Here is a 27,194-nt window from a genome sequence, read left to right as displayed (position 1 = left end):
ATACAGTACGCATGCAGAGAATATGCATATACATATATATACCGTATGTATGCACCATGCAAATATACACATATATATACACATATACAGTATGCATGCACTCTGTACATGGGAGATACATGCACAGTATATATATATATATATATATATATATATATATATATATATATATATATAATGCATGCTGTAGATGAGAGATGTGCACAGTTTATTTATATATATACATACACAGGGTCGCAAGAGGTGAGGTGGCCATTTCCACTCCCAAATCAAGTGTAATTTTGCATTATGATCGGCCATTGGATTGCTTAGGGTCCATATATCACTCATGCAACGGGTCCTTTTTGTGTGGACCCGTCCGTGTGTATATATATATATATATATATATATATATATATATATATATATATATGCGCAGTATATACACAATATGCATGCACCATGAACATGAGAGATATGTGCACAGAATATATATATATAGTCTGTGCATTAATAATCCACTAGAGAAGGTGATCCCACACAGCAGAGACCTCTGTACCATGGTGGGCTATCCCATGTATCTCCAGCAGGGCTGGACGTGGGTCGCTCAGGATGGAGCAGGGATAGTAGAGAACACGCGTGATCTCCGGGGGAACATCCACTAGTCAGTGCTGGTATTAATGCGGGTGGGGCATTGTTTACCGCTCACAGGACCCCTCCAGTCTGAAGACCACGTATATACTGCGCTGTATTAGGACTCTGGTTATGCCGATGAGCAGGATGTCTGGTCATTAGGGCTGTGTGGTAATAAAGTGTTGTAATGTAATGGATACTGCTGGGCACAGGTGATTGCTGCTTCTGATAAATCTTATCAATAGCACTTATAAACTACAACACTAATAACGATTCTAGTTTATTTCCATAGAAGATCCAGCGTGTCAGGGGTTAAACAGTACGTGCAGGTTGCGGCACAGCTTTCTGCCGGTAGTTGGGCTGTGTGAGCGCTAGGTGGCAGCACAGAGAAGCAGGTGGGAAGCTTGTGGTGACGTCGGAGGGAGGGGCGCTGGCGGTGACGTCACGGGTGTCACGTTGCCTCTTTTGCCGGCCGGGGTTTTCTGCTCTGCAGTGTGGGATTCTCTCAGATGCGAGAGGAGAAGCGGTAGAGAAGGATCTGCGCTGCCAGCACTGTGCACTCAGCCCGGAGACACCGGACACTTGTACACGCAGGATCACCTGTGCCATGGCTGCCCGCTAGGTGCGCGAGCACTGCTGGATTACCTAGGCGAGCACCCCGCGACCACGTGAAGACCGAGTATCTGACTGGCACCTGTAGCCGCCGCCGCCGCCGCCATGCCTATGGAGCTTATGCAGAACAGGATCAAGAAGATCTGGCTGCCCAAGGAGGAGGTGCCCGCGGTGCCCATGAATGGTAGGTGCTCCCGGGTGAGGATTACAGCTAGTCCTGGGGTGATCACCGGCATCGGGGGGATTCCCTGCCGTTGGCGTCATCCACAGTGCAGCGCCACCTGGTGTCCGGGCATCAGGGGGACTGATTTGGTACATGGGGCTCCTGGTGCGGGGGAGGGGCTGTGAGCATCACTCAGCTGGTGACTCGGGGACTCCCATCCCAGCACTCCTAAGGCTTCCATTGTAGTCATCATGGCATCCACGGCAGAGGCTTTAGTATGTGTGTGTGTACATAGAGATAGATTATCTATCTGCACATCCCATTCCATCAGCCATGACCGTGATCTGTGGCCGCTGGACAGGTGAGCGAGTAGCGGCTCATACCTGGCGGCCTCCGCGGCTCTTGTTTTGATTGGCCAGCCTAGTGCACTGTCACATGCTGCAACAATGACATAATGCCAGACTGGCCAATAGAGGGGCCGCGGACATCAGCAGGTAAGAGGTGGTGCTCCTTCACCTGTCCAGCGGCCGCAGATCACTGTCATGGCTGATGGGATGGGGTGCGCCAGTCGATTCACACCTGGAGATATATATCAGGAGGTAATAGGTGCGGATTTGAAAGACAAATCTCCAGACCTTAATAGTATGTCTTCTCATGTGGGTCAAAAGAAGTTGTGTGACCACCCCCCCCATGCATCCCCCGTATTTCTGGCCCTGTATTGGATGGTTAATCTGTGTGGATGTGCAGTGTCCGGCTTCAGCATCACTGCGGGGAGAGAATGGACAGGAATAGGAGCTGCTTTGTGTATGCAAATATGTCTTTTTATTTTTCTCCTCCGGTTTCCTCTAGTCACCCGTGCTGCTAATATACTTCTCCCAATCTATTGGAGGGGCTGGTGGTGGGGGATCTAGTAGTGGGATTTAGGCACTGTATGACATTTGTTTCCACGCTCTTCACAGTGAGGAGACTCTTCTTTTGGCCGGTCAGTGCACATAGTCATTTGATTATGACATCTATCACTTTGAGTTGTGATGTCTGTAGCTCTTGTATCCGGTCACTATCACCTGCCGTATGGAGGGATCAGAGTGACTTTGGATCACTAGTAGTGCTCTGGCCAGCCATGCATGGAATGAATTTCCTCACCCATCACATCTATGGTCTGTATAGTTGTCACACTATGAGTAAAAATGGGAGAATTTATTGACCAGATGCACAGGGGACCTGAATAATTTGGACATAGAAAAATCAATGAGAAAAATTTATTTGCCAGACTGAAAAAAAAAACCAAAAAGCTGGTAGCAAATTGCGAGAAACGACTGATGGAGAATGAATAGTGACTGTTTCGCTCCTCCATAAATGCTGGTCTGCAGCTTTGTGACAGCCTTGACGTGGCGAGACATTACTAATCCTGCACCACGTGCAGCTGAATAATGATGGATCAGGCAGGTAGACGGCCGGATTATAGCGCTAAAAGAAGACTACTTTGTGCCCTCTGCAGCGGGTTATTTCAGATTAGAAATCATCTATCGGAATAACTTTCCAGTTAGACTGGATCTCTGGCTTTAGTCTGAACAATTTTGGGTTTTAACTTTACTATATAGCCATAAGCTTCCTAACTGTCCCTTTCTATAAATGACGACTGCTAGTCCGGATTCACAGCCATATGGAGTGACGTCTGTTGTCTTCATGCTCCATTAACCCTGGCTATCCCAGCCTGCACAGCTACCTGTCTAAACTGCTGTGTCAGAGATTTCTCCTCTTTCCACCCCTCCGCTGGTCTCGTGACGGAGCGTGCCAGCTTGTTCTGTTTGATGCATGCACTTTCTGTTTGACAAGCAGAGGAGGCTGGAGGTGTTGGCCAGTCATTCTACTGCCACTGGTTTTACTAGGGAGAATCCCATTTTAACATGTCCTAACACATATGTCAATACGTAATTAAATGAGTATATTTACTTTACTCGCTTATATAACGCCATTAATTCCACAGCACTTTAGAGACATTATTGGCACTGTCCCCATTGGGGCTCACAATCTAAATTCCCTATCACTATGTCTTTGGAGTGTGGGAGGAAACTGAGGACTCTCATATTGTCTATTGGTCTTTAATTATTATTATATATTTTTTTATTCCAGTTTTGGTGGAATTTAATGAGGTCCAGATTATCAAAAATCTTGGGTACTTGATAGTGTGGAGCAAAAAAGATTTACAGGACCCTGGTCTAGCAGTAATGTCAGTAGTCCATGGCCACTGGACCATAGCCCTACGAACTGCCTCCTACTTGCCGGCATTCCTGGCTCGTCTTCTGATTAGTACCTTGTGCGACGTCATGGTTGCTGTGACGCACACATGATGTTGAGCCGGAGTCCTGCTCGGCTCTAGTAATTAATCCTAGAAAGGAGTTTACATGTAACGGTAGTGATCCTCAGGAACACAGCAGAAACCCTATCTGTCCCGTTCTATTTGGTTCTTCTCGATCATTGCATCGGAAGTGATTACAGTATATAGCAAAGGTGTGAAGGAGATGTAAATATGTCTGGTAGGAAATCAGTCCAGAGTGATGAGACCAGGGACAGATGTACCCCTTGGGGCAGAGGATCGTGGCGTAGGAAGTCTGTAAGCAAATAGGCCATGAGTCAGCAGATGGTGTCTCCTTGCTGAATGCTAACGACTGGTCATCACTGTTAGCAGAATTATAGTGGTCCTTGGGAGCAAAAACTGTCATTATTAGTTTTACAGCATGTACATAATTTATTCAAGACTGTCTGTTTTGAATGAAAAAAAATAAAAATAAATTATATATAATATTTTTTTTTCCACCATTCCCTTTGAATTGGTTTTGCCTTAATCTGTTAGTCCTTTGGTATCTGAATAATCTTCCCTGTACTCTCACTCCTGATGTACAGAGGTGGGGTGTAACATTCTGTATCTTATTATCGGATTACGTGCTAATGACGCATATTGGATGACCTACTGTACTTGAGGCTTTGATTCCAAGCTTCAGCGCTCATTTCTGCACACTGCTTCTACTACTATAATGGAAATGATCAGCCTTAAGAAATGTGAGTCTGCTCCACTGTGTTTTCAGAAATGCTGAGCTCTTTTTAGTAGAATCTAGTTTTGTGGTGGTCTTGGTTGTGAAGACCCAAGATTAGGTTTTTGTCTAGTTTTACATGGGAAGTTTGGGGAAGGCAATATTATGTCGTGATGTCATGTAGGTCCTGGACATTTACAATCTACACCTGTTGTAAATGTGCCTTGGGCGCTGAAAGGGTCACATCAGATGATTGTTGGGACATAAGGATGTTGGACTGCCAGTCCCTTTGTTCTCCCTGAGGTAAGCCACCATCTGAGGAGTCTGGCAGCAGCTATCTAATAGTGACAAAAGGAGTGCTTGATAGTGCAAGGGATCCTATGTACAGAAGTGCAGGGCCACATAGCTGCCAGCCAAATAATCGTTCAGCCAATAGCCATCCAAGAAAGGCTTAAGGAACTCCAAATGACTTTGTAGCTAATTGTTCTGAATTAACAGACCCCACTGTACCCACAACTGAATGGAAATGGTGATTTGACAAACATTTGTTGATGACTGTCCCATCTGATTTAAAGAAACAGTAATCATATCTCTTTGCTTAATACAAATCCATTATCAGGTACCCTAAGAAGGCAATGACCCATAAGCGCAGAGGGTTTCCCTGCAGCTCATTGCTCCCGGTAGTCCCTCGCATGTGCGTTTTCCAATGTGTGTTAGGAATGTTGCCCAGTGCCAAGTTCCTGGCACATAATAGGCGGTATGTGCTGTCTGGGATAAAGCAATTATCTAGCCCAATAGCTGTGTCAATAGTTCTCCCATTTCCTTTATATCCTGCAGGGAGATTAGTCGGCTTATTCCTGTAAGAGGCACAGTTCATGGTCCTACTAGATGAATATCAGACCTCAGTTTAGTGCTGAAAATAATTCTCGAATATGTTGGAATCTTTAATTGTTTATTCTCCATATTCTTCTTCAGTAGGTGGACCCCATCTTGCTAACTCTCCTACTGTGATTGTAATGGTGGGCTTGCCTGCTCGCGGAAAGACCTATATTTCCAAAAAACTGACTCGATACCTCAACTGGAGTGGAGTTCCTACAAAAGGTAAAGCTATTTTATTGTTCTTTTAAAGCCTTTGGACCATACATAAGTGGGCGGGTTTGCTTTTCCAGGTTACTGTGATCTCCTTATAATATTTATAGGCCTGTTCTTCGTTAGCCACAACTTTATAACCATCAGCTGCTCGGTCTAGTCCATGTACAAATGCTCTACAGCTTTTACCCATACAAGAATTGGCTTCTTTATAATGCAGAGCTTTTTCCAGGATAAACTTTCATTGCAGACTCCAACGTTCTTCTCTTTCAGTGTTTAATGTTGGGGAGTACAGGCGAGAAGTTGTTAAAGACTTCAGCTCCTTTGACTTCTTCCGTGCAGACAACCAGGAAGCCATGAAAGTCAGAAGGTTGGTCTATTACGTTCATCATATTGGTACAATCCATTGTTTGTGGTTAGTAAAGCACTTTTATAGTTAGAGTAATTGTTGATTTATGAAATAAAAATTAAAAACAGTAGTGCACATAAGATATATTACAAGGGCTCTTATCTATCAGAGAAATCTGCTTCTTTCAATGTCAGGACTGATCATTTCGTCTCAAAATTCTCAATTCCTGGGTAAAATCTGTATTCAGTAAAGACAGAATGTTACATGTTATTTCTATTTTGTCCCCACAGACAATGTGCCTTAGCTGCTTTAACAGACGTGAAGTCTTACTTAACGGAAGAAGGTGGACAGATCGCTGTAAGTCTCCGTTATGTTATAAGGTTTAGCGATTGGTAACTCTGGATACTTGAGGATAAACATGACCGCTTATGTCTCTGTAGGTTTTTGATGCTACAAATACAACAAGAGAGAGAAGATCAATGATTAGCGATTTTGCCAAAGAAAACGACTTCAAGGTTAGTTGTCACAAGAGCAGCGTCCTGATGAAGAACATCTAATGTTCAGGCGCAATGAACTGAAGTAGCCGGTCTATTCCTTAGCGGTAATCTGTAGTTGTGGATGGCGCATTAGCTTTCATTTGTGAATACCCTGTATAAATATACAGTATAAACACTTTGCCAATGATTTTCAATTACTACTTGGCAGCATCAATAAATAATTGTTATGGTCGGTCAGCTTTTTGAAACTGTGATTTATATATTGCTAAAGCATTTATTTATTTTTTTTCCTAGGTGTTCTTTATTGAATCTATATGTGATGATCCATCAGTTGTTGCCAGCAATGTTATGGTGAGTGCGACTAATGAAATCCGCTCCGATCAGATATGTGCCAGCCAACATTTCCTAATAAATGCAATGTCGTTGCAGGAAGTGAAATTATCCAGCCCGGACTACAAAGGGTGTTCATCAAAACAAGCACTGGACGACTTCATGAAGAGGATCAACTGCTACAAGAACATGTACGAGCCCCTGGATCCGGACTGTCATGACAGGTAACTTTTGGGTCCTGCCCAGGCATTTATTACCATTACTTTATACATGAGCTATTTCTAGTCATTATACATGACTGGACTAATCCACAATGAAGTCATAACGTCTTTGAAATGCCGACACTTTCATAAATTGGCTATTTAGTCTTATTAATTCAAGAAATGTAATATTTCATTATAATGTATATGTCCTCCGTCTCTTCCCCACAGAGACCTCTCTATGATCATTGTCATTGATGTCGGCCGAAGATTTTTGGTGAATAAAGTATCGGATCACATCCAAAGCAAGATCGTGTACTATCTAATGAATATCCATGTCCAGCCCCGCTGTATATACTTGTGTAGAGCTGGGGAAAGCGAGTGCAATGTCCAGGGAAAAATTGGTGGCGATTCTGGTTTATCACAACGGGGGAAAAAGGTAATTTTAACGCTAAACGATCCATAGTCTTATGTGTGATGAAGCATGGCTGTATATATAGCTTCATACATTTTATCATTTTTCCAATTGGGCTTCATTAAAAAAAATGTGCACTTTTTGACTTCTATAGCCTTTGTTGTATTGGCTATTTCTGGCTGCAGAATGGGCTAATGAAGAACCCATCAGTGAGCTGGTTGTGAGCCCAATGGGACAGTTTAACTCCTCTTTTTCTTTTTTCACCACATCAAACTTGAAAGTATAGAAAAAAAGAGCCTGTAAAAGCCAAACTGTGCAACATTTTAATTAAATAAACCAGGTTGGAAAAAGAGATTTTGGTCCAGAATACATGTATTTAAATTAAAAATCCGAGGTGGAGAAGCCCTTGAAATATGATTACCACACCGACCCGTTAACCCTGCTTTTATTCTTTCATCTCCTAGTTTTCCATTGCCCTGAAGAAATATATTGCAGACCAGAACCTAAAGGAGCTGAAAGTGTGGACTAGTCAGCTGAAGAGAACTATTCAGACGGGTGAAGCCCTGAAAGTACCCTATGAGCAGTGGAAGGCTTTAAATGAGCTTGATGCTGTAAGTTACTCATGGCATTATTGTATATGGTGTCTTTTTGTTTTTATTAAAACATGTATGTCATAAAGTGACTTCTGGAATATGTACCATGGTTCCATCTCTTTAAATGTAGAGTATCAAAGCTTAAATGGAATCGGTCACCAGGTTTTCACTACTCATCTGTGAGCAACATGATGTAGGGGCAGAGACCCTGATTCCAGATTTTTCACTTGCTTTACTTTGTGCTGCAGTTTTCATAAAATCACTGTTTTATCTGCTGCAGCTCTACCAGTTCTCTGAATCCTAAGTTCTGTATAACCTCACCCACGCTACTGTTTGACAGCTTTTGTTGTACACTGTGCATAGGCAGAAAACAGTCATTTAGTGGTGGGGTTATACAAAGCTCACAAATATGGAGGGCTATAGGACATCAGTTTTACTAGTCTTCTAGTGGGAATCTCCTGCTGGATAAAGGTGTGTGTGTGTGTGTGTGTGTGTGTGTGTGTGTGTGTGTGTGTGTGTGTGTGTGTGTGTGTGTGTGTTTTTCTTCTTTTTAATCAATACTACAGCAAGCAGCCCAGTAAGTGACATCACTAGAATCTGGTTCTCTACGGTATGCTGCTGTCAAATTGGGTGGCAAAAATCTGGCGACAGATTTCCCTTTTAAGATGGCCGTACATTTTGATCAGCTTGGCTAATATGTATGCTTTAACCCAAAACTTTTGGTGAAATTTAGCAGTAACTACATACTTGCATACATTTTTAAGAACTTTCTTGCAGATTTATTTTTTTTTCCTTCACCTGATTTTATTGAACACATGACTAGTTTAATCTACTGTAACAAGCAGTACTGACTAATACATGTACAGTGTCAGCAACATGATGGGCAACTGTTCATTCAGCCGTTGTTAATCATCAGTGTACCTTTGTCTAATGTATATGGCCACCTGCTATAATGCTGATTATCCTTTGATCGACCAGGGCGTGTGTGAAGAGAAGACCTATGAAGAGATCAAAGAACAGTTTCCAGAAGAATATGCCTTACGTGCTCAGGATAAATACCACTATCGCTACCCATCGGGAGAGGTGAGTTCTTCCGGTTCTTACTCCGTGCACATTATAGCTGGGGTATTAATGTAGGTAACAAACACAGAATATTGCATGTTTCCCATTGTGTAATTTAATGGTTTATTTTTCTGTTTGCTGTAGTCTTACCAGGATCTAGTGCAGCGTCTGGAACCTGTAATCATGGAGCTGGAGAGACAAGGGAATGTCCTAGTTATTTGCCATCAGGCCATTATGAGATGCCTCCTGTCCTATTTTCTGGATAAATCTGCAGGTATGATGACATTCGGCATGCTATATTCCCTATATACTGTTGGTATTACTCATGCTGCATTATTTACGCATTATCTGTAATTTTTTATTTTTTTTCTAGATGAAATGCCATATCTCAAGTGTCCACTGCATTCAATGCTTAAATTGACTCCCTATGCATATGGTAAGTGTCTCATTGTGTAGTTCTGTGTATGTAGAAGACTGGGGAAGAGTGCGCTGCGTTGTATGAACAAAAGTACTATAAAACCCAATGTAAAGTTGCTCCGGAACTAGTACAAGAAGATTTTGGTAAAACTGAGGCCCCTTTACTGCAATGTTCTTTAGTTTTTCATGTAATAGAATATATATAAGTTGTAGTTGTGGATCTAATTTGACAACTTTTGTTTTTTAGGCTGCCGGGTTGAGACGGTCACTTTCAGTGTAGATGCTGTAAACACCCATGTGGACAGACCAGAGGTGAGCGGTTATATTGCCGCTTTTTAGAAATGATTGCAGCAACTGATTAAGCACAATGTATACTATAATCTGAAGATCACTTTTCGGTAACCATTATATGTGCCTCTTCACAGGATTGTAAGAAAGGCCCTACTCCACTGATGAGACGCAATAGTGTCACACCTCTTGCAAGTCCTGAACCAACCAAGAAAGCGCGGATCAACAGCTTTGAGGATTTGGGCTCTGCTCTGTCAGGCTGCACATCTCAGGAGCCATCTGCAGTACAAGCTCCGCAGGTTAGTGTTTGCCCCTGATCATGTCCGTCTAACCTTACAATTCTTGCTCTTTATAGTCTGAGGATCAAAGTAGTTATAATGTACTTTTAGAAATTGGGAAACTTTACATCTTCGCTTTCTCTCTGCTTGCTTTTAATTCTAACTTCTGATCTCTTCTTACTTTGGTCCCTTTTTCTCCTTTACAGCCTTTACTTGGCAAGGCTTGCCTGTAAGTATTCACTTTTTACTTTCATCTCCGTTCTTCTCTGCCATTTATTAACACCTTTTCAAGTGCAAGAACTCTACCTAACCCGCTTAGAAAGATGAGATGCATATCCTGCTTGTGTGCTCCTTGCTGCATTGAATCTCATTGACCTTTTTACTGTCCGTTGTGTATCTGTGGAAGACTTTCCTTATTTACTTGTTGCTCATTTCAGAATCCCTGTGCCCAATAGTTAGTTCGCACACCATACAGTCATCCTTTATGGATGGGTAGACACCCACTGAGATTAATCTCCATTCTCTTCCCCTCACTTTGAAGGCTCTCAGTTTGTCATTCGGTCACATTGACTACCTTATTGTTATTTAGAAGGTAATTGGCTGAGAGCATGCTGGCCACTCTTCTCATGTAAAGTGAACTCTCTATAATGTTCTTCTCGTGGTAGTGGATGACCTATCATTCACACCCAGAAGTATGCGTTTTGCATCCTTGTTAAATCCTCTCCATTCATGACTGGCATGCTTGGTGTTCCCATAATAAATGCACACATATGGTGCGCAGACTCATGTCATCACTGTGCTTTGTCATTCACCTTTGGATGTTATGAGAAATTATAACATTCAGAATTCTCTGTGAACATGTACAATAAAAGATGCAGTATCATAAATATGAATTGTCTTGTAAACACTTTTTTAAATGAAATTTGTCACCAAGTTTTTGTATCGAAGTGTAGCAAAATGTAGAGACAGAGAACCTGATTCTAGCAATGTATCACTGGGCTGCTTTCTGTAGTTTTGATAAATTTACTAGAGGAGCCAATAAACCTGCTGCCAAGTAGTTTTCCATTTTCATGATCTCTCTAACTTTGCCCCTACTGCTGATTGGCAGCTTTCTGCCTATGCACAGTGTGCACAGAAAGCGGTCAGTGGTATAGGCGTGGTTATCCACAGTTCAGCATTCAGAATGCTGGTAGATCAGTAGCCGATAAAACAGGTATCTTAACAAAACAGCATGCAGCTCAGTAAGTGATATATTGCTGGAATCGGGTCTCTGTGTCACACTATGCTGCCCTCTGATGGAGTAGCAATACACTGGTTACCAATTTACTTTCAGAAGTTGAAAAGCTTTGCATGTATATTATGTTTCTTTTCATTTACAATGACTGTTTGTTGCCGTCCATATTACATGTCCTTTCCAGATAGATTCCCTTTAACTTCTAGATACTTTATCAGCAGGTTTTTGCTCTGTAATCTGAGAGCAGTATGATGTAGAGGAAGAGACCCTGATTCATGTTTCAATTACTAGATTGCATGTTGTAGTTTCAATTAAATCCATGTTTTAACAGCAGGAGTTTATTACTAGAGGAATAGTTGTCTCATGTAGTCCCTCTGCCCTCCACCACTGATTGGTAGATTTCAGTGGTGTGGAAGGGGTTATACAGAGCTCAGCATTCAGAGAACTGCTAAATCTGCAGCAGAGGAAACTTGATTAAATAAAAAAAATGAAAAATGGCAGCAAGCATCCCAGTTAAGTTGCATATCTCTGGAATCAGGGACTCTGCCCCTACATCATGCTGCTCTGATTACCTGACAAAAACCTGCTGACAGATTCCCTTTTAAGCATCATGAGTCTGATGTACTATATTTCACATGGTTGTAAGTGCACCATCCTTAATGTTTTGTTTTTCTCTGTTTTTCCTGATGCTTTGTGTGCTGTAACGTTTCCATTCTGCCGCATGACACAAGGCGAACGTGTATTGACGCCATTATTATCTCTTCTTTGCAGGGCATGAGTGATCCAGAGTTTCATGGGCAATTCAAGAGCTGCCAAGTCAACAAGTGATCATCTTGTCATTTTCTGCGTTCTGTGCTCCATTACTGACGTTTATCTGCGAACGTCTTGTCTTTGGACTCGCGTGCTAGAGCCTGCAGCTGCTTATGTCAGAACGCATTAAATCCCACTGGAAACGCAGAGAAACACCAAAGGGTTTTGTTTTGTTTTGTTCTTTTCTTTTCCAACCAAGATTTGAGCAAGGAGCCTCCGGATCATTTCAGTTTGTGGGGTGCACAGCTGTAACTGCTTGTACGCCGCCAAGTCTTATCTTCTGTTATGTTTTACTTGTGTATATATATATTTTTTTTCGAATTTTGTTTTGATTTTACATACATTGTTTGGTTGATTTTTTTTTTTTTTTTTTTTTTTAAGTTTGATATTGGTTTAGATTTTAACCAAACTACTTTAAAGAAAGGCCGAGAAATAAGGTAGATGATACTCTGCCTTCCCCATCTGCTTGCGGATGCTACAAAGTACTACGCCCTGAAACTTTGAGATATTGCGTATACTTTCCATCTCTCCCTTATGTATTCTGCTTGACACTCACTCTGTGGTATACGGTGCAGCTATTGATTGTCTACTTTGGGAATGCTACACCTACAAGATCACAGTTAAATCTCGTTGACGATGAGGTTTAACCTTTAACTTGCAAATCTTCAGATGTGACATCTTACATTATGCAGAAGTTGACAGTCTCTGCTCTTGCATCCCTATCCCAACTTACTGTGTTGGTGCATAGGCTGATCTGGCCAGCTATGTGAGCCATATATCGCATGGCCTCCATATGCCACAGTGTGACTACCACCATACTCTCTGGTAAAAAGAATAGAGCCCCCTTTTTCTCTCCCCAAAAGCTGCTAGTAGAACAGTATTTCTTAACTGCTTTCTACAACTTGAATTTTCTGGAGCTGCTTCCACTAACACCTTCATTTTCTCCAACGCGTGCACAGACTTTATGAATGGCACAGGGAATGGCCATATCATTCGGCTTTTTTTTTTTTTTAATTTATTTTTTTAATCCCGAGGAGCAAAATGATAAAAATAAGGTTAGGGGGGGATTCTATTTTTGTACGGTTCCACTTTATCTCAAAGATGCATATTTGCACTTTAATGTTTGACAGGGTTGTGTGGCTCGGATGATGCTCAGAGGGTATGGACTGATAAAGGAAGAAACGGATGGAAGATTGTGTTTTATTAAGTTGTGTCTGACACCTGGAAACCAAGAGTCAAGTGGTGCTCACATGCTGATGTGAATCGCCATGAGACACCATGACTGTTGCACTGGGACTGATTATATGGGCTGCACAGTAAAATGACATAATAATCCCATAGAAAAGTGTAGTATAATAGGCTACAGCTAACTGTCGTGGACCCGCAGACCTGCATTTGATTGTGTTTTTTGTGTGAGTAATTTGTATTTGATTGGAAAATGTCCTGTTAATTTTTTTTTTTTTTACAAAATATAAAAAAAGTTGCTTTAAATTCTGCAGTTTTCTAGAAATGTAAGAAAATGAGACACTTTAAACCGTTACTATCGGCCGCTGTATAGCGCATGTGTATACACAAGGATTGAGTTAACGTTAAAGATCTTGCTTACATCTGCAGCACACAATTCGGTGATCTATGAGTCCAACTTTCTTTTAAGTGTACAGCAAGGCTACAATGGACATGTAATGACTAATGGCATTGTATTGTCTTGCCAGCACAGTAAACTAAATAATTTCTTAAGACCCTAACAGGAGGTGTAACATTGTGTTGATTCTCGCTGTGTCTGGGTGCTCTTTACTGTGAATAACTAGTTGTATGTTCTGGTTGTTGCCTCTTTCGAACGTGTTAACTTGGAACCTGTAGAAGTTTAACATTACAAAAGACCAACATTATACTTTTCCTTTTTTTTTTTTATTAGAATTTTTGTAATTTTTAATATGTTTTAGTATTCTATTTATTTATTTAATGTTGGAAGTTCAGCTTATGTTTCCATTATATTTGTTACATGTTAATTGTACTTGTGTGCATTTGTCTGATCTGATTGCCTAAGAGAAGCTATGCCAGTTGATATGCCTTTCAGATATTTTGTATATTTTGCAGTTGCTGGACCAATAAAATTTAAACCCTTATAGAACATATATTTTATATGTGGTTTATGTTTATACTATCATTATTTATTTTACTCGCTTATATAGCACCATCATATTCCACAGCTCTTTAGAGACATTATTGGCACTGTCCCTATTGGGGCTCACAATCTACATTCCCTATCAGTATGTCTTTGGAGTGTGGGAGGAAACCAGAGAACTCGGAGGAAACCCACCCAAACACTGAGAGAACATAGACTCCTTGCAGATGTCGTCCTTGGTGGGATTTGAACCCAGGACCCCAGCGCTGCAAAACAACTTAAAAATCTCAATTCTCGAGTTCTGTAACTTGCCATCCACCCTTAGCTAAAATGTGGACCTTGTTTTCTATGCCAGAAAAATTGCATTAGACCCGGCTGTCAGTCAGTGCTGGGCATGCACTGAGAGGTGACTGTAGCGGTTCTTGCCACACCCCCGATGACTAAAAGCCAGAGGCTGCTGCTCTATTCATTTCCTCCCTGCAGCGGGGCTCAGTTCAAGCCCTAGGCAGCTTCAGAACGCGATTAACTTGCAGATATCGGGTTAATGTGCAGGTTAATAGAGGGGTGTTTTTTTTTATTTATTTATTTTTTTAAAATGACCGGTTCCCTTTAATACATAGACCAGATAAAGTTGCCATTTTCTGGTGTGGCCACAACCTTATTTTATTTAATTTTTGATTGTTTTGTTTTGAGTGCACAACTATTTCACCTGCAAATTTGTTCAGCAATCACAATCCGTTTTATGGGGAACACATGGGTTCTGCAAAATCTAAGGTTTAATTGATCATTACCAATTATGCAAGCAGCTGCTGCTGTTTTTTTTTTTTTTTTATGTGCTTTTTGGTCACTTCTTCAGGCCTTTCCTTTTACTCCCTTTGCTTTTAGCCTCCTACCAAACAACTTGTCCACCATAGCCCAACACACAGAGCTCTATTGTTTCGCCAAATTAATTAATCTGTAACACCTGCCCATACCGCAAATGATAAATCTGACCCATTTGTTTCATGACTAATTGAAGCTACAATGTTGTGTAACTGCCTCGATGAAACTCCATTCAGCAACTCCATTCTTGTGTTCTCACTACAGGAATGAATGGAATAGAGTTGCTGTATGGAGGCTCATGATTTCTGTGCATCCAGTAGTGTCAAAAGGAAGTCCTCCATACAGCAACCCCATTCTAGATATCTCACCACAAGAATCACTTTAGTGGAGTTCCTGTACAAAAGGTCATGATTTCTATTCAGACCATATTGTCTATGACTAGGTCCTCTATACAGTGACTCCATTCTAGTTGTCTCACTACAGCAACGACTAGAATGGAGTTCTTGTATAGAGATTCATGATCTCTGTGCACCCAGTAGTGTGTGTGTGTGTGTGTCACCCACGCATGCAATAACACCATTTTAGCTGCCTCATTACAGAAATGATTTGAATGGACTTGCTTAGTGAAAGTTAAACACTTCTATGCCAACCATAATATGTATAAGAAGGTCCTCCATATTGTAAAAAACATTAGCTGTGACACTATGGGAATAACTAGAATAGATTTGCTGTATAAAGGTTCATGTTCTCGGCACACAGTAGTGTGGATAATGATATCTTCCATACAGCAACTTGATTATAACTATCTAACTACAGGAAAGAGTAGAATGGAGTTGCTGCAATACTATGAGATTTACATAGAGTATCTCATAAGCTTACACTAAGAATGTCCTGCAGAACATCATTTCTATGAGCCCCTCTATATACAGTGATCCCTTCTGCAGTACATGACTCCTCTCAGTTCCTCTATATACAGCCTCCTCCTGGAAAACATCACTTCTTTTATTGCCTCTATATACAGTCCTATCTTGCAGTACATCAACCCTCTCAGACCTTATTTAGTCTCATTATGCGGGAAAACAAAGTCTTCTATGTGGACTAGAAGTTCATTTTCTCAATGCAATATTATGAGACTCCGAGAAGATCTCCTAAGATTACACTGAGAAAGTGAGTTGCAGTCCACACATAAAACTCTGTGTGAGACAATTAGTTGAATTTGCAGTTGCTTAGTGAAGAAGAGAATCAGAATTCCACTAATATAAGGAACAGTTAGGAGAAAAAAAAAAATCACTTCTTCACTAGTAGCCCTAAGTTCATAACTTCATACCCACCATTCTGTAGAATATCCCTCTCCTCTTTCTTTGGCCACCTTCAACATACAATCCCATCTAAATAACCTCATACAGTTCCATGTAAATCGTTATATCACTTCAGCCCCCTACAACATACAATCCCATGTAAATAACATCACTCGCCTCCCTTTAGTTACTTTCAGCACATAGTTCCATGTTAAGACCTCATTCACCTCCCAGTTAGCACTGTACAACATACAGTCCTATGTAAATAACATCACTTCCCTCTTTCACTCCACTCCAACTTACCATCCAACCTGACCATGTATAAAGAATCACCCTTTCAGCATACTCCAACACAGTCCCATGTAAAAACATCACACTCCTCCCTTTTTAGTGTCCTCCATGTTCCAAAAAAAAGCCCTCTATATATACACCCCCTTCTGTGATACATTATGCCTTTCAGCCCCTCTATATACAGCACCATCCTGCAGTACATTATTTTTTAGTCCCTCTAAGTACAACCCCATCTTACAGAACATCACTCCACTCAGTTCGAACATAAACTACCCCATCCTGCAATACATCACTTCTCCCAGCCCCTCTAAATGGTGCCCCATCCTGTAGAACACCACTCTTCTCAGCCTCCTCTATATACAGCTCCATCCTACACTATCTCTCCTCTCAGCCCCCCATATAGATAGCCACATCTTGCAGTACATCGCTCCTCTCAGCCCCTGAATACATACCAGCCTAGAGAAAATCACTCATCTCTTCCTCCTACAACCTCTGGCAAAATTTATGGAATCACTGGGCTCGGAGGATGTTCATTCAGTTGTTTAATATTGTTGGAAAAAAAGCAGATCACAGACATGGCACAAAACTAAAGTCATTTCAAATGGCAACTTTAGGGCTTTAAGAAACACTAAAAGAAATCAGATAAAAAAATGTGGTACTAAGTAAGGGTAATTTTTTTTCAGACCAAGCAGAGGAAAAAAATATGGAATCGCCCTGTAAATTTTCATTTCCAAAACTAACACCTGCATCAAATTAGATCTGCTTGTTAGTCTGCATCTAAAAAGGAGTGATCACATCTTGGAGAGCTGTTGCACCAAGTGGACTGACATGAATCATGGCTCCAACACGAGAGATGTTAATGGAAACAAAGGAGAGGATTATTAAACTCTTAAAAGAAGGTAAATCATCACGCAATGTTGTAAAAGATTTTGGTTGTTCACAGTCAGCTGTGTCTAAAATCTGGACCAAATGCAAACAACATGGGAAGGTTGTTAAAGGCAAACATACTGGTAGACCAAGGAAGGCATCAAAGCGTCAAGACCGGAAACTTAAAGCAATATGTCTCCAAAACAGGAAATGCACAACAAAACAAATGAGGAACGAATGGGAGGAAACTGGAGTCAATGTCTGTGACCGAACTGTAAGAAACCACCTAAAGGAAATGGGATTTACATACAGAAAAGCTAAACATAAGCCATCATTAACACCTAAACAGAAAAAAACAAGGTTACAATGAGCTAAGGAAAAGCAATCGTGGACTGTGGATGAAAGTCATATTCAGTGATGAATCGCGAATCTGCATTTCGCAAGGTGATGATGCTGGAACTTTTGTTTGGTGCGTTCCAATGAGATTTATAAAGATGACTGCATGAAGAGAACATGCAAATTTCCACAGTCATTGATGGTATGGGGCTGCATGTCAGGTAAAGGCACTGGGGAGATAGCTGTCATTACATCTTCAATAAATGCCCAAGTTTACATTGATATTTTGGACAGTTTTCTTATCCCATCAATTGAAAGGATGTTTGGGGATGATGACATTATTTTTCAAGATGATAATGCATCCTGCCATAGAGCAAAAACGGTGAAAACATTCCTTGAAAGAAGACACATAAGGTCAATGTCATGGCCTGCAAATAGTCCAGATCTCAAACCAATTGAAAATCTTTGGTGGAAGTTGAAGAAAATGGTCCATGACAAGGCTCCAACCTGTAAAGCTGATCTGGCAACAGCAATCAGAGAAAGTTGGAGCCAGATTGATGAAGAGTACTGTTTGTCACTCATTAAGTCCATGCCTCAGAGACTGCAAGCTGTTATTAAAGCCAGAGGTGGGGCAACAAAATACTAGTGATGTATTGGAGTGTTCTTTTGTGTGTTTGTTTTTCATGATTCCATAATTTTTTCCTCAGAATTGAGTGATTTCAGAATTTTTTCCCTCTGCTTGGTCTAAAAAAAAATTACCATTACTGAGTACCACATTTTTTATCTTGATTTCTTTTAGTGTTTCTTAAAGCCCTAAAGTTGCCATTTGAAATGATTTTAGTTTTGTGCCATGTCTGTGATCTGCTTTTTTTCAACAACATTATACAACTGAATGAACATCCTCTGAGCCCGGTGATTCCATAATTTTTGCCAGGGGTTGTATATACAGCCCCCTCCTGTAGAATATTACTCACCTTAGTCCCTCAATGTACAACACCATCCTGCAAAACATCACTCTGCTCAGGCTCCTCTAAATACAGCCTCCTCCTGCAGTATGTCATTCATTTTAGCTTCTCTACATACAGCCTCATCCTGCAGAACATCAATTTTCTCACCCCCACTATATGCAGTCCCATCCTGCAGTACATCGCTCCTCTCAGCTCTCTCTATACATAGCCCACACCTGAAGTACCCACCTCTCAGGCTTCTTTATATATAGGCCAATCCTACAATATATTACTCCTTTTATCCCCTCTATGTAGAGCCACATACTGCAGATGACTCATCACATCTACAGTACAGACCAAAAGTTTGGACACACCTCATTTAAAGATTTTTCTGTATTTTCATGACTTTGTAAATTGTACATTCACACTGAAGGCATCAAAACTATGAATTAACACATGTGGAATTATATACTTATCAAAAAAGTGTTAAACAACTGAAAATATGTCTTATATTCTAGGTTCTTCAAAGTAGCCACCTTTTGCTTTGATGACTGCTTTGTACACTCTTCGCATTCTCTTGATGAGCTTCAAGAGGTAGTCACCGGAAATGGTCTTCCAACAATCTTGAAGGAGTTCCCAGAGATACTTAGAACTTGTTGGCCCTTTTGCCTTCACTCTGCGGTTCAGCTCATCCCAAACCATCTCGATTGGGTTCAGGTCTGGTGACTGTGGAGGCCAGGTCATCTGGCATAGCTCCCCATCACTCTCCTTCTTGGTCAAATAGCCCTTACACAGCCTGGAGGTGTGTTTGGGGTCATTGTCCTGTTAAAAAATAAATGATGGTCCAACTAAACGCAAACCGGATGGAATAGCATGCCGCTGCAAGATGCTGTGGTAGCAATGCTGGTTCAGTATGTCTTCATCTTTGAATAAATCCCGAACAGTGTCACCCACAAAGCACTCCTCCAAGCTTCACGGTGGGAACCAGGCATGTAGAGTCCATCCGTTCACCTTTTCTGCGTCGCAGAAAGACACGGTGGTTGGAACCAAAGATCTCAAATTTGGACTCATCAGACCAAAGCACAGATTTCCACTGGTCTAATGTCCATTCCTTGTGCTCTTTAGCCCAAACAAGTCTCTTCAGCTTGTTGCCTGTCCTTAGCAGTGGTTTCCTAGCAGCTATTTTACCATGAAGGCCTGCTGCACAAAGTCTCCTCTTAACGGTTGTTGAAGAGATGTGTCTGCTGCTAGAACTCTGTGTGGCATTGACCTGGTCTCTAATCTGAGCTGCTGTTAACCCGCGATTTCTGAGGCTGGTGACTCGGATAAACTTATCCTCAGAAGCAGAGGTGACTCTTGGTCTTCCTTTCCTGGGGCGGTCCTCATGTGAACCACTTTCTTTGTAGCGCTTGATGGTTTTTGCAACTGCACTTGGGGACACATTCAAAGTTTGCCCAATTTTTCGGACTGACTGACCTTCATTTCTTAAAGTAATGATGGCCACTCGTTTTTCTTAACTTAGCTGCTTTTTTCTTGCCATAATACAAATTCTAACAGTCTATTCAGTAGGACTATCAGCTGTGTATCCACCTGACTTCTGCACAACACAACTGATGGTCCCAACCCCATTTATAAGGCAAGAAATCCCACTTATTAAACCTGACAGGGCACACCTGTGAAGTGAAAACCATTTCCGGTGACTACCTCTTGAAGCTCATCAAGAGTGTGCAAAGCAGTCATCAAAGCTAAAGGTAGCTACTTTGAAGACATATTTTCAGTTGTTTAACACTTTTTTGTTAAGTATATAATTCCACATGTGTTAATTCATAGTTTTGATGTCTTCAGTGTGAATGTACAATTTTCAAAGTCATGACAATACAGAAAAATCTTTAAATGAGAAAGTGTGTCCAAACTTTTGGTCTGTACTGTATATAAAGCTCCATTCTGCAGAATAATGCTTCTTAGTTACTTGTATACACATGCATTGCTGCTGCTTCTTGGTATGAGCTCTGCTCTGTTATGAGGGAGGCTTTACACGCTCTCATGGCATCTTCCATCACAGGAGCAACTCCGTGCTATACAGGACAATGAGAAGAAGGGAAGGCTCTTTGCCTTTTGTAATGATTACTGCTGCAGCCACCTGACACAGTGAGCGCCACCAGCAGATGAACAAAACTGCTTATTACTGCTGCGCCTGCAGCAGCGATATTCTGTTGAGACCCAAACTGTCCCCTCAGTGGCCCATTTTTTCTGCCTGCTAACCACACCCGGACACATGCCCCAGCTACTTCTCCTAGGTCAGTGGTTCTTAACCTTGTTTGAGGTACCGAACCCACCAGTTTCAAATGCACATTCACCGAACCCTTCTTTAGTGATAAATCAAATATGATTTTTTTCCAAATTCAAGACATAGGTGTATGTTTTTTTACTGGTACACAAAATGAACCGTGCATGAACATCACCTTGATCAAAGAACAAAACCAACACAGTGCATGAACTTACAACAAATTACATACTTGCAAATCAGTGTGACTTCTGCTGTTGTTTTTGAGAGACCAGTTCAGATATGCGTGGCTTCACCTTGGCAAGTGCTAGTCTCATGTCATTTTCACAGCAAAGTCTGTTCCTTTTCTTTGTTTTTATGTCCAGCATCCTCGAAAAGGATTGTTCGCAGAGATATGTTGTAACAAATGGTATAAAAAATTCCAGGGCTTTCTTAGCAATAATTGGGTACTTTTCCAACTGTCGACACCAAAACGTTGAGCGTGTTGTTGTTCTGAAGTGTTGCTGTTGAACCTGGCTCTGCTGAATTTCAATGATTTCGTCGAGGTATTCATAATTGACATCTGCTGTCTCAACAGCAAACATGAACGGCAGTTTCATCCATGCTGGATATGACTCTCTTGTAGGGAAATATCCGTCGAGAGACTTTGCAAGCTCATCTAAGTGCGTGGCAATTGTTTGCTTCAGTTCCATGGATACAGAAATGTCTCCGATTCCAGACATATCTTTGATCTTCCTTACACAGTTGTCCAGAAGGAGAAAGTTTGCAAAGTTATTGTTCTCTGTTCGTCGTTTCCATAATGGTAGTTTTTTTTTAAAAGCCTTCAGGTTTTCTTCTGCTTCCATGATGTTGACTCCACCACCCTGCATCTGCTGATTGAGATGATTTAGAGCTGAAAATATATCAGCCATGTACGCTAAAATGAGAATGAACTCAGGATTTTTGAAGCAATCTGCATGACAATGTTGGTGCTCTTGCAAAAACAGGGCTAATTCCACACGCATGGCAAAAACACGATTCAGCACCTGTCCCCGGGATAACCACCGAACATTAGAATGGTACAGTAGTACCTCGAATTCAGAGCCTATTTCTTTACACAGCTCACTGAAGATGCGGTGCCTCAGAGCACTATTTCGCACATAGTTCACAAATTCCACTACAGTTTTTAATACTTCTGCCATTTTTGGAGGCAAGGTTTTTGTTGCCAACTCATGACTGTGCAGAATACAATGCGTAACAATGATGTGTGGTGCATCGGCTTTTACTAGCGCACCAAAACCAGACTTTCTTCCTAGCATGACTGGAGCTCCGTCCGTACAAACTGCAGAAACCATATCCCATGAAAGATTGTTGTCTCTGAGGAAGTCATCCACAAGCTTCTTCACATTGGCTGCCTTAAGGCCCCGTCACACTTAGCGACGCTGCAGCGATCCCGACAACGATACGACCTGTCAGGGATCGTTGCGTCGCTATGTGGTCGCTGGTGAGCTGTCAAACAGGCAGGCTCACCAACGATCAGGGGAGCAGCGACATCGTGGAAAGAATCTTTCCACGATGCCCTGCTCCTGGTTACCAGCCTGCTGAAGCAGGAGCAGGCTGGTAACCATGATAAACAGCGGGTTACTAGGGGCACACGCGCACCTAGTAACCCGCTGTTTATCATGGTTACCACTCTGCTATGGTGAGCGGGAGGTTACCGCTCACCGTAGCAGAGTGGTAACCATGATAAACAGCGGGTTACTAAGTGCGCGTGCGCCCCTAGTAACCCGCTGTTTATCATGGTTACCAGCCTGATCGCTGCTCCTGCTGGTCACACACAGCGATGTGTGCTGACCAGCGGGAGGGCAACGACCAAAAAAAGGTCCAGGACATTCTGCAGCGATCAGCGACCTCACAGCAGGGGCCTGATCGCTGCAAAGTGTCACACATAGCGACATCGCTGGTGAGGTCGCTGTTGCGTCACCAAAACCTTGACTCAGCAGCGATCTCGCTAGCGATCTCGCTATGTGAGACGGGGGCTTTAGTTGTTGTTGTAAGAGGCTTACAAAATAAAAACTCTTCTTTTATCATGTTGTCTTTCACATAGCGCACGAAAACAGCAAGCTGGCTTAGATTAGAAACGTCTGTGGTCTCGTCGAGTTGAAGGCTGAATTTTGCCGGACTTGAAATTAGATCTGCGACTACTTGAGCCAAGATGTCTTTACTCATGCACTCTATTCTGTCACTGATGGTGTCATTTGAAAGAGGAATTTGGGATAATTTACCTTAGGCCGATGGTGTGCGGCTTGCCCTGCTTTGCGATCAGGTAAGCAACTTCGTACAATGCGGTGAGGATCGGGTTGTTCACGGGTACAAATCTAAGAGCAGGCAGAGTGGCCCTTTCATCGAATCTGGCTCTTTTCACCTTGAATTCAGCAAGCGTTGTGTTCTTGTATTCCCCATCTCCATGCAGCTTCAAGAAGTGTTCCTTCTGTTTTGCCGGTGCGAGACTAGAGTTGCTCAACTTGGCATTGCAAATCATGCAGATAGGACGCTGACTCCCATCACGTTCCGTGATACATGTGAATCCATGTTGTACATATTCGTCCGACCACTTTCTTTTTTTGCTCGACATAGTTAGTATGGATTAAAATATTAAGAAAGAAACCACACAACGTACGACTACGACAGTCACACGGTGACTACTGAGCACACTAAATTCCCCGCAGCACTGATTGGCCAATTAATGTAACGTGATCATCTGCAGCAAGTGATGGCCAAGCGGGGCGTGTCATCACAAATTTACTTAATGAGTCGGGTGTGTCTTGACCTCCGCCGAACCCCTGAGACCAACTCACCGAACCCCTAGGGTTCGATAGAACCCCGGTTAAGAACCACTGTCCTAGGTACATCATTGTCCAGCAGAATTATCTTGTACCAAAGATGCAGAGTGTGAATAGGGCCTATCTCCCTTGATTAAAAATATTCTACCACTTCAAGTCCCTTGCTTCAAAAATGCAAGACATATAGATAAGAGCACACACCAATGAATATGATGTAATCCTAAAGCAATAATTTTCTGGTTCCCTGTAAATATCAAAGTATTCTGATTACATGGGCTATGGTAGTTTCATCTATGCATGCAACTGACTTAAAATCGGACAAGTCATCTCGTGACAAGGTCATCTCGTAACCCTATTATGTCTGTCAGGCCAATTTTATGGGCTTCCTGAATTTCTACTCATCAGATTAGTCAAGTGGGTCATCAAAACCTTGACATCACAAGGAGGAGAGCTCAGAAACCTGTCCACCTCAGATGGGGTGGGGGTGAGCAAACCGGGTCCATGTGACCCTTTTATTTGACTATAGACCACCACACTTTGTGATCATATGAGAGTTTCAAAATGAATAAAATCCAGAAAGTGACTTTAGTTTCAAGAGATGTTAGCGATCAAGAAGCATAATATAGATTCCATCGAGGCAAGGGTAAATATGACTAAGCTGTCATAAAAATAAGATCACTAGTGTTCAGATAGACATTGCCAACAAATACAGACGTTCAGCTGGCAGCCTGTGGCCAGTGGGGATTCTATTTTTTTCTTCTGGGGAAAGTGCCTATGTGACTGCAGTCAGGTTCGCACTAACTAAACATTACCTCAGTTCTAGTCCTCTAAGAGGAGGAGGGCTACAGTGTGTGACTGGGCAAACAGGCTTATGGCAATTAACAGCACCTCTATGAGAGTGCAGCTGGGCTGAATTATAGATGATGTTATTCCTTCTGAAGCCATATGTCACTTTGGTTTACCTATCTACAGAGGTCCTTGTTTGCTGTACATCTACACGAAAAGCCTTTGCTAAATAATGCTGGGTGTAAAGAGGGAAAACAGCTGAGCTTGTAGTCCGAAATGAAAAAAATCTGTGCTGCAGTTTCTTCCACAGCTGGCATCCAGGACCAGGAGTACCACTGTGCTGTGAAGGGCTGTGAAGGGCACATCACTAAACCAGCTCGCAGATTCCTTAATTTCAACAATGATGGGGTCCTAAATGTTTGTTCCCTAAACAGTTTCTATAATGTTGTCACAATATCCCCTTTTACAGAGAGAAAATGTGCCACCGTCAACTATTTTGGTGGTGTGATTGGGAAGCTGTGCTGCCGACAACTATTTTGGTGATGTGATCGGGAATATTTGCTGCCGACATCTATTTTGGTAATGTGATCAGGAAAATGTGCTGTCGACAGTGATTTTAGTGATGCGATCGGGAAGATGTGCTTTTGACAACTATTTTGGTGATAAGATTGGGAAGATGTGCTGCCATGGCATGGCTAAGGGTTTGGTTCAGAGGGGGGCGAACTTCTGAGTGGGCCCCTAACCAGGTAATCCTGTTTACAAATATGGTGGTGCAGCCTAATAGTGAATGTAACCCCAGCCACCCCGACACACAGGCCCCATAGCGGCCGTGCGGCAGTGCAGGGAGATCGTGCCTCCCTGCTCTGCCTGCATAATCACAATTACGTAAGTTTATGTCAATCTGCAGGGACCTCTTCCCGATTATGTCAAATTATGTCTTACGTCAAATGTCATGATTCATGCTACCTAAACCACAAGCAGCATAAATCATTGCTTAGCTGCACAATTGCAGCCAGGTATGTTTTTTTCTGGTGGATCTGCAGGTTGTAGGCTTGTCGGAAGAGGTGGGTCTTCAGGTTCCTTTTGAAGGAATGTGTGGATCCAGGAGATATTTTTAAGTTGGAATTTTCAGGAAGTGGAAAAGGCTTGGATATGTGGTTTAAAGGAGAGGTTAGAGTCCAGGGTTACCCCGAGGCAGCGGGCATATAGTAAAAGTATAATATTTTTGGACTATAAGAAGCACTTTTTTCCTCCAAAATTTTGGAGGAAAGTGGGGGATGCGTCTTATGTAGCAATTTCATGGCCACCAAGGTCTCCCGATCTGACCCCCTTAGACTTTTATCTTTGGGGTCATCTGAAGGCAATTGTTTATGCTGTGAAGATACGAGATGTGCAGCATCTGAAACAACGGATACTGGAAGCCTGTGCTAGCATTTCTTCTGCGGTGTTGCTATCAGTGTGCCAAGAGTGGGAGAAGAGGGTTGCATTGACAATCCAACACAATGGGCAGCACTTTGAACACATTTTTTAAGTGGTCATAAACTTGTAAAAAACTCATGAAAGAATAAAGTTACGTTAAAACCAAGCACACCATTGTTTTCCTTATGAAATTCTCAATAAGTTTGATGTGTCACATGACCCTCTTCCCATTGAAAAAAATAAAGTTGGATCCAAAATATCCGACTTCAAAATGGCCACCATGGTCACCACCCATCTGGAAAAGTTTCCCCCCTCCCATATACTAATGTGCCACAAACAGGAAGTTGATATCAACAACCTTTCCCATTTAATTTAGGTGTATCCATATAAATGGCACACCCTGTACAATAGCAAAGAGCTGAGATAAGGAATCTTGTGTCTGACATATTCCTCATGAATTGTGCAACATTATTTTGCAAAGCAGTTGAAACATAAATGGTTGAGAAATGATGTGTTTCATCAATCGTTACTGTGTGAGTTGCAGTTTACTGCCAAACACTGGAAACTGTAAGGCTATGTTCACACATCAAGGTTTTTTCTGCGTTCATTTTCTGCAGCAAAAGCTGATCTCTTGCCAAGAGATTGTTCAGAATTTTTGTTGCTTTTTTTTGGTGCGTTTTTTCAGCAATTTTTTTCACTGTACTTTTGTCTCTGTTATGCATGTACAGTACATAAAGCTCAGTGAAAAAAAAAACCTCATTCTAGTTTATGCACAAAAAACGCTGTATAAACGCTGAAAACTTGACACCTGGGTTTTTGGTGCTTTTTTTCAGCATTTTTTTCACCACCTATTACTTCCGATGGGTGAAAAGACGCTAAAAACACGCTGAAAGAAGTGACATGCTCTATTTTTCATAAAAACATGTAAAGCACAAAATCCTGAACAAAAAAAAACCATGATGTGTGCATGAGATTTCTGAAATCTCATAGACTTTGCTGGTACTGTAAAACGCAGCTCAAAATTTGCATAAAAAAACGCTGAAAAAATCCATAATGTGTGAACAAAGCCTAAGGCTGTGTGCCCACGATGCGTTTTTTAAGCGTTTCCGCAGCGGCAAAAATGCAGAAACGCTTAAAAAACGCATGGTAGAAGGCCTGCCAAGTCCCCCAATGATAATCCGCATGTGCTGTGCACATGCTGCGGAAATTTCCGCTG

The 27,194-nt window shown here is 41.8% G+C and overlaps 2 protein-coding genes across 3 annotated transcripts; one reads left to right on the top strand and one right to left on the bottom strand.

Annotated features, from left to right (window-relative positions):
* Positions 1 to 1,057: 1,057 nt before the first annotated feature.
* Positions 1,058 to 13,444, top strand: PFKFB3 (6-phosphofructo-2-kinase/fructose-2,6-biphosphatase 3). 2 transcript variants are annotated; one of them, XM_073652456.1, is made up of 16 exons: positions 1,058 to 1,408; positions 5,395 to 5,520; positions 5,782 to 5,878; positions 6,148 to 6,214; positions 6,298 to 6,372; positions 6,649 to 6,705; positions 6,784 to 6,908; positions 7,116 to 7,323; positions 7,764 to 7,910; positions 8,871 to 8,975; positions 9,099 to 9,228; positions 9,328 to 9,390; positions 9,619 to 9,683; positions 9,797 to 9,958; positions 10,144 to 10,166; positions 11,943 to 13,444. In XM_073652456.1, the coding sequence occupies exons 1-16, from the start codon at positions 1,330 to 1,332 to the stop codon at positions 11,947 to 11,949; spliced, it is 1,536 nt and encodes a 511-aa protein (XP_073508557.1). In that variant the 5' UTR covers positions 1,058 to 1,329; the 3' UTR covers positions 11,950 to 13,444. The 2 variants fall into 2 exon arrangements, with proteins under 2 accessions (XP_073508557.1, XP_073508556.1); XM_073652455.1 differs by lacking the exon at positions 10,144 to 10,166.
* Positions 13,445 to 21,190: 7,746 nt separating this feature from the next.
* On the bottom strand, positions 21,191 to 23,565 carry LOC141167257 (protein FAM200C-like). Its single transcript, XM_073654693.1, has 2 exons — positions 23,216 to 23,565; positions 21,191 to 22,166 (listed from the first exon to the last, which is right to left on the bottom strand). Exons 1-2 carry the CDS (start codon positions 23,563 to 23,565, stop codon positions 21,191 to 21,193), a joined length of 1,326 nt encoding a protein of 441 aa, XP_073510794.1.
* Positions 23,566 to 27,194: the final 3,629 nt, after the last annotated feature.

The sequence above is a fragment of the Phyllobates terribilis genome, unplaced genomic scaffold (genome assembly GCF_046119375.1).
Source record: "Phyllobates terribilis strain yellow unplaced genomic scaffold, ASM4611937v1 Scaffold_11__3_contigs__length_659146591, whole genome shotgun sequence".
NCBI lineage: Eukaryota > Metazoa > Chordata > Amphibia > Anura > Dendrobatidae > Phyllobates > Phyllobates terribilis.
This window is presented reverse-complemented; position numbering and strand designations above follow the sequence as displayed.

Excerpts from the sequence above, each read along its gene's own strand:
- PFKFB3 (XM_073652455.1), top strand. The coding sequence starts at position 1,330 with ATGCCTATGGAGCTTATGCAGAACAGGATCAAGAAGATCTGGCTGCCC. Across the intron at positions 5,521-5,781 it reads GAGTGGAGTTCCTACAAAAG|TGTTTAATGTTGGGGAGTAC; the intron begins GTAAAGCTATTT and ends CTTCTCTTTCAG. Across the intron at positions 9,684-9,796 it reads CCCATGTGGACAGACCAGAG|GATTGTAAGAAAGGCCCTAC; the intron begins GTGAGCGGTTAT and ends GCCTCTTCACAG.
- LOC141167257 (XM_073654693.1), bottom strand. The coding sequence starts at position 23,565 with ATGTCGAGCAAAAAAAGAAAGTGGTCGGACGAATATGTACAACATGGA. Across the intron at positions 22,167-23,215 it reads CCGCACACCATCGGCCTAAG|TCATGAGTTGGCAACAAAAA; the intron begins GTAAATTATCCC and ends TATTCTGCACAG.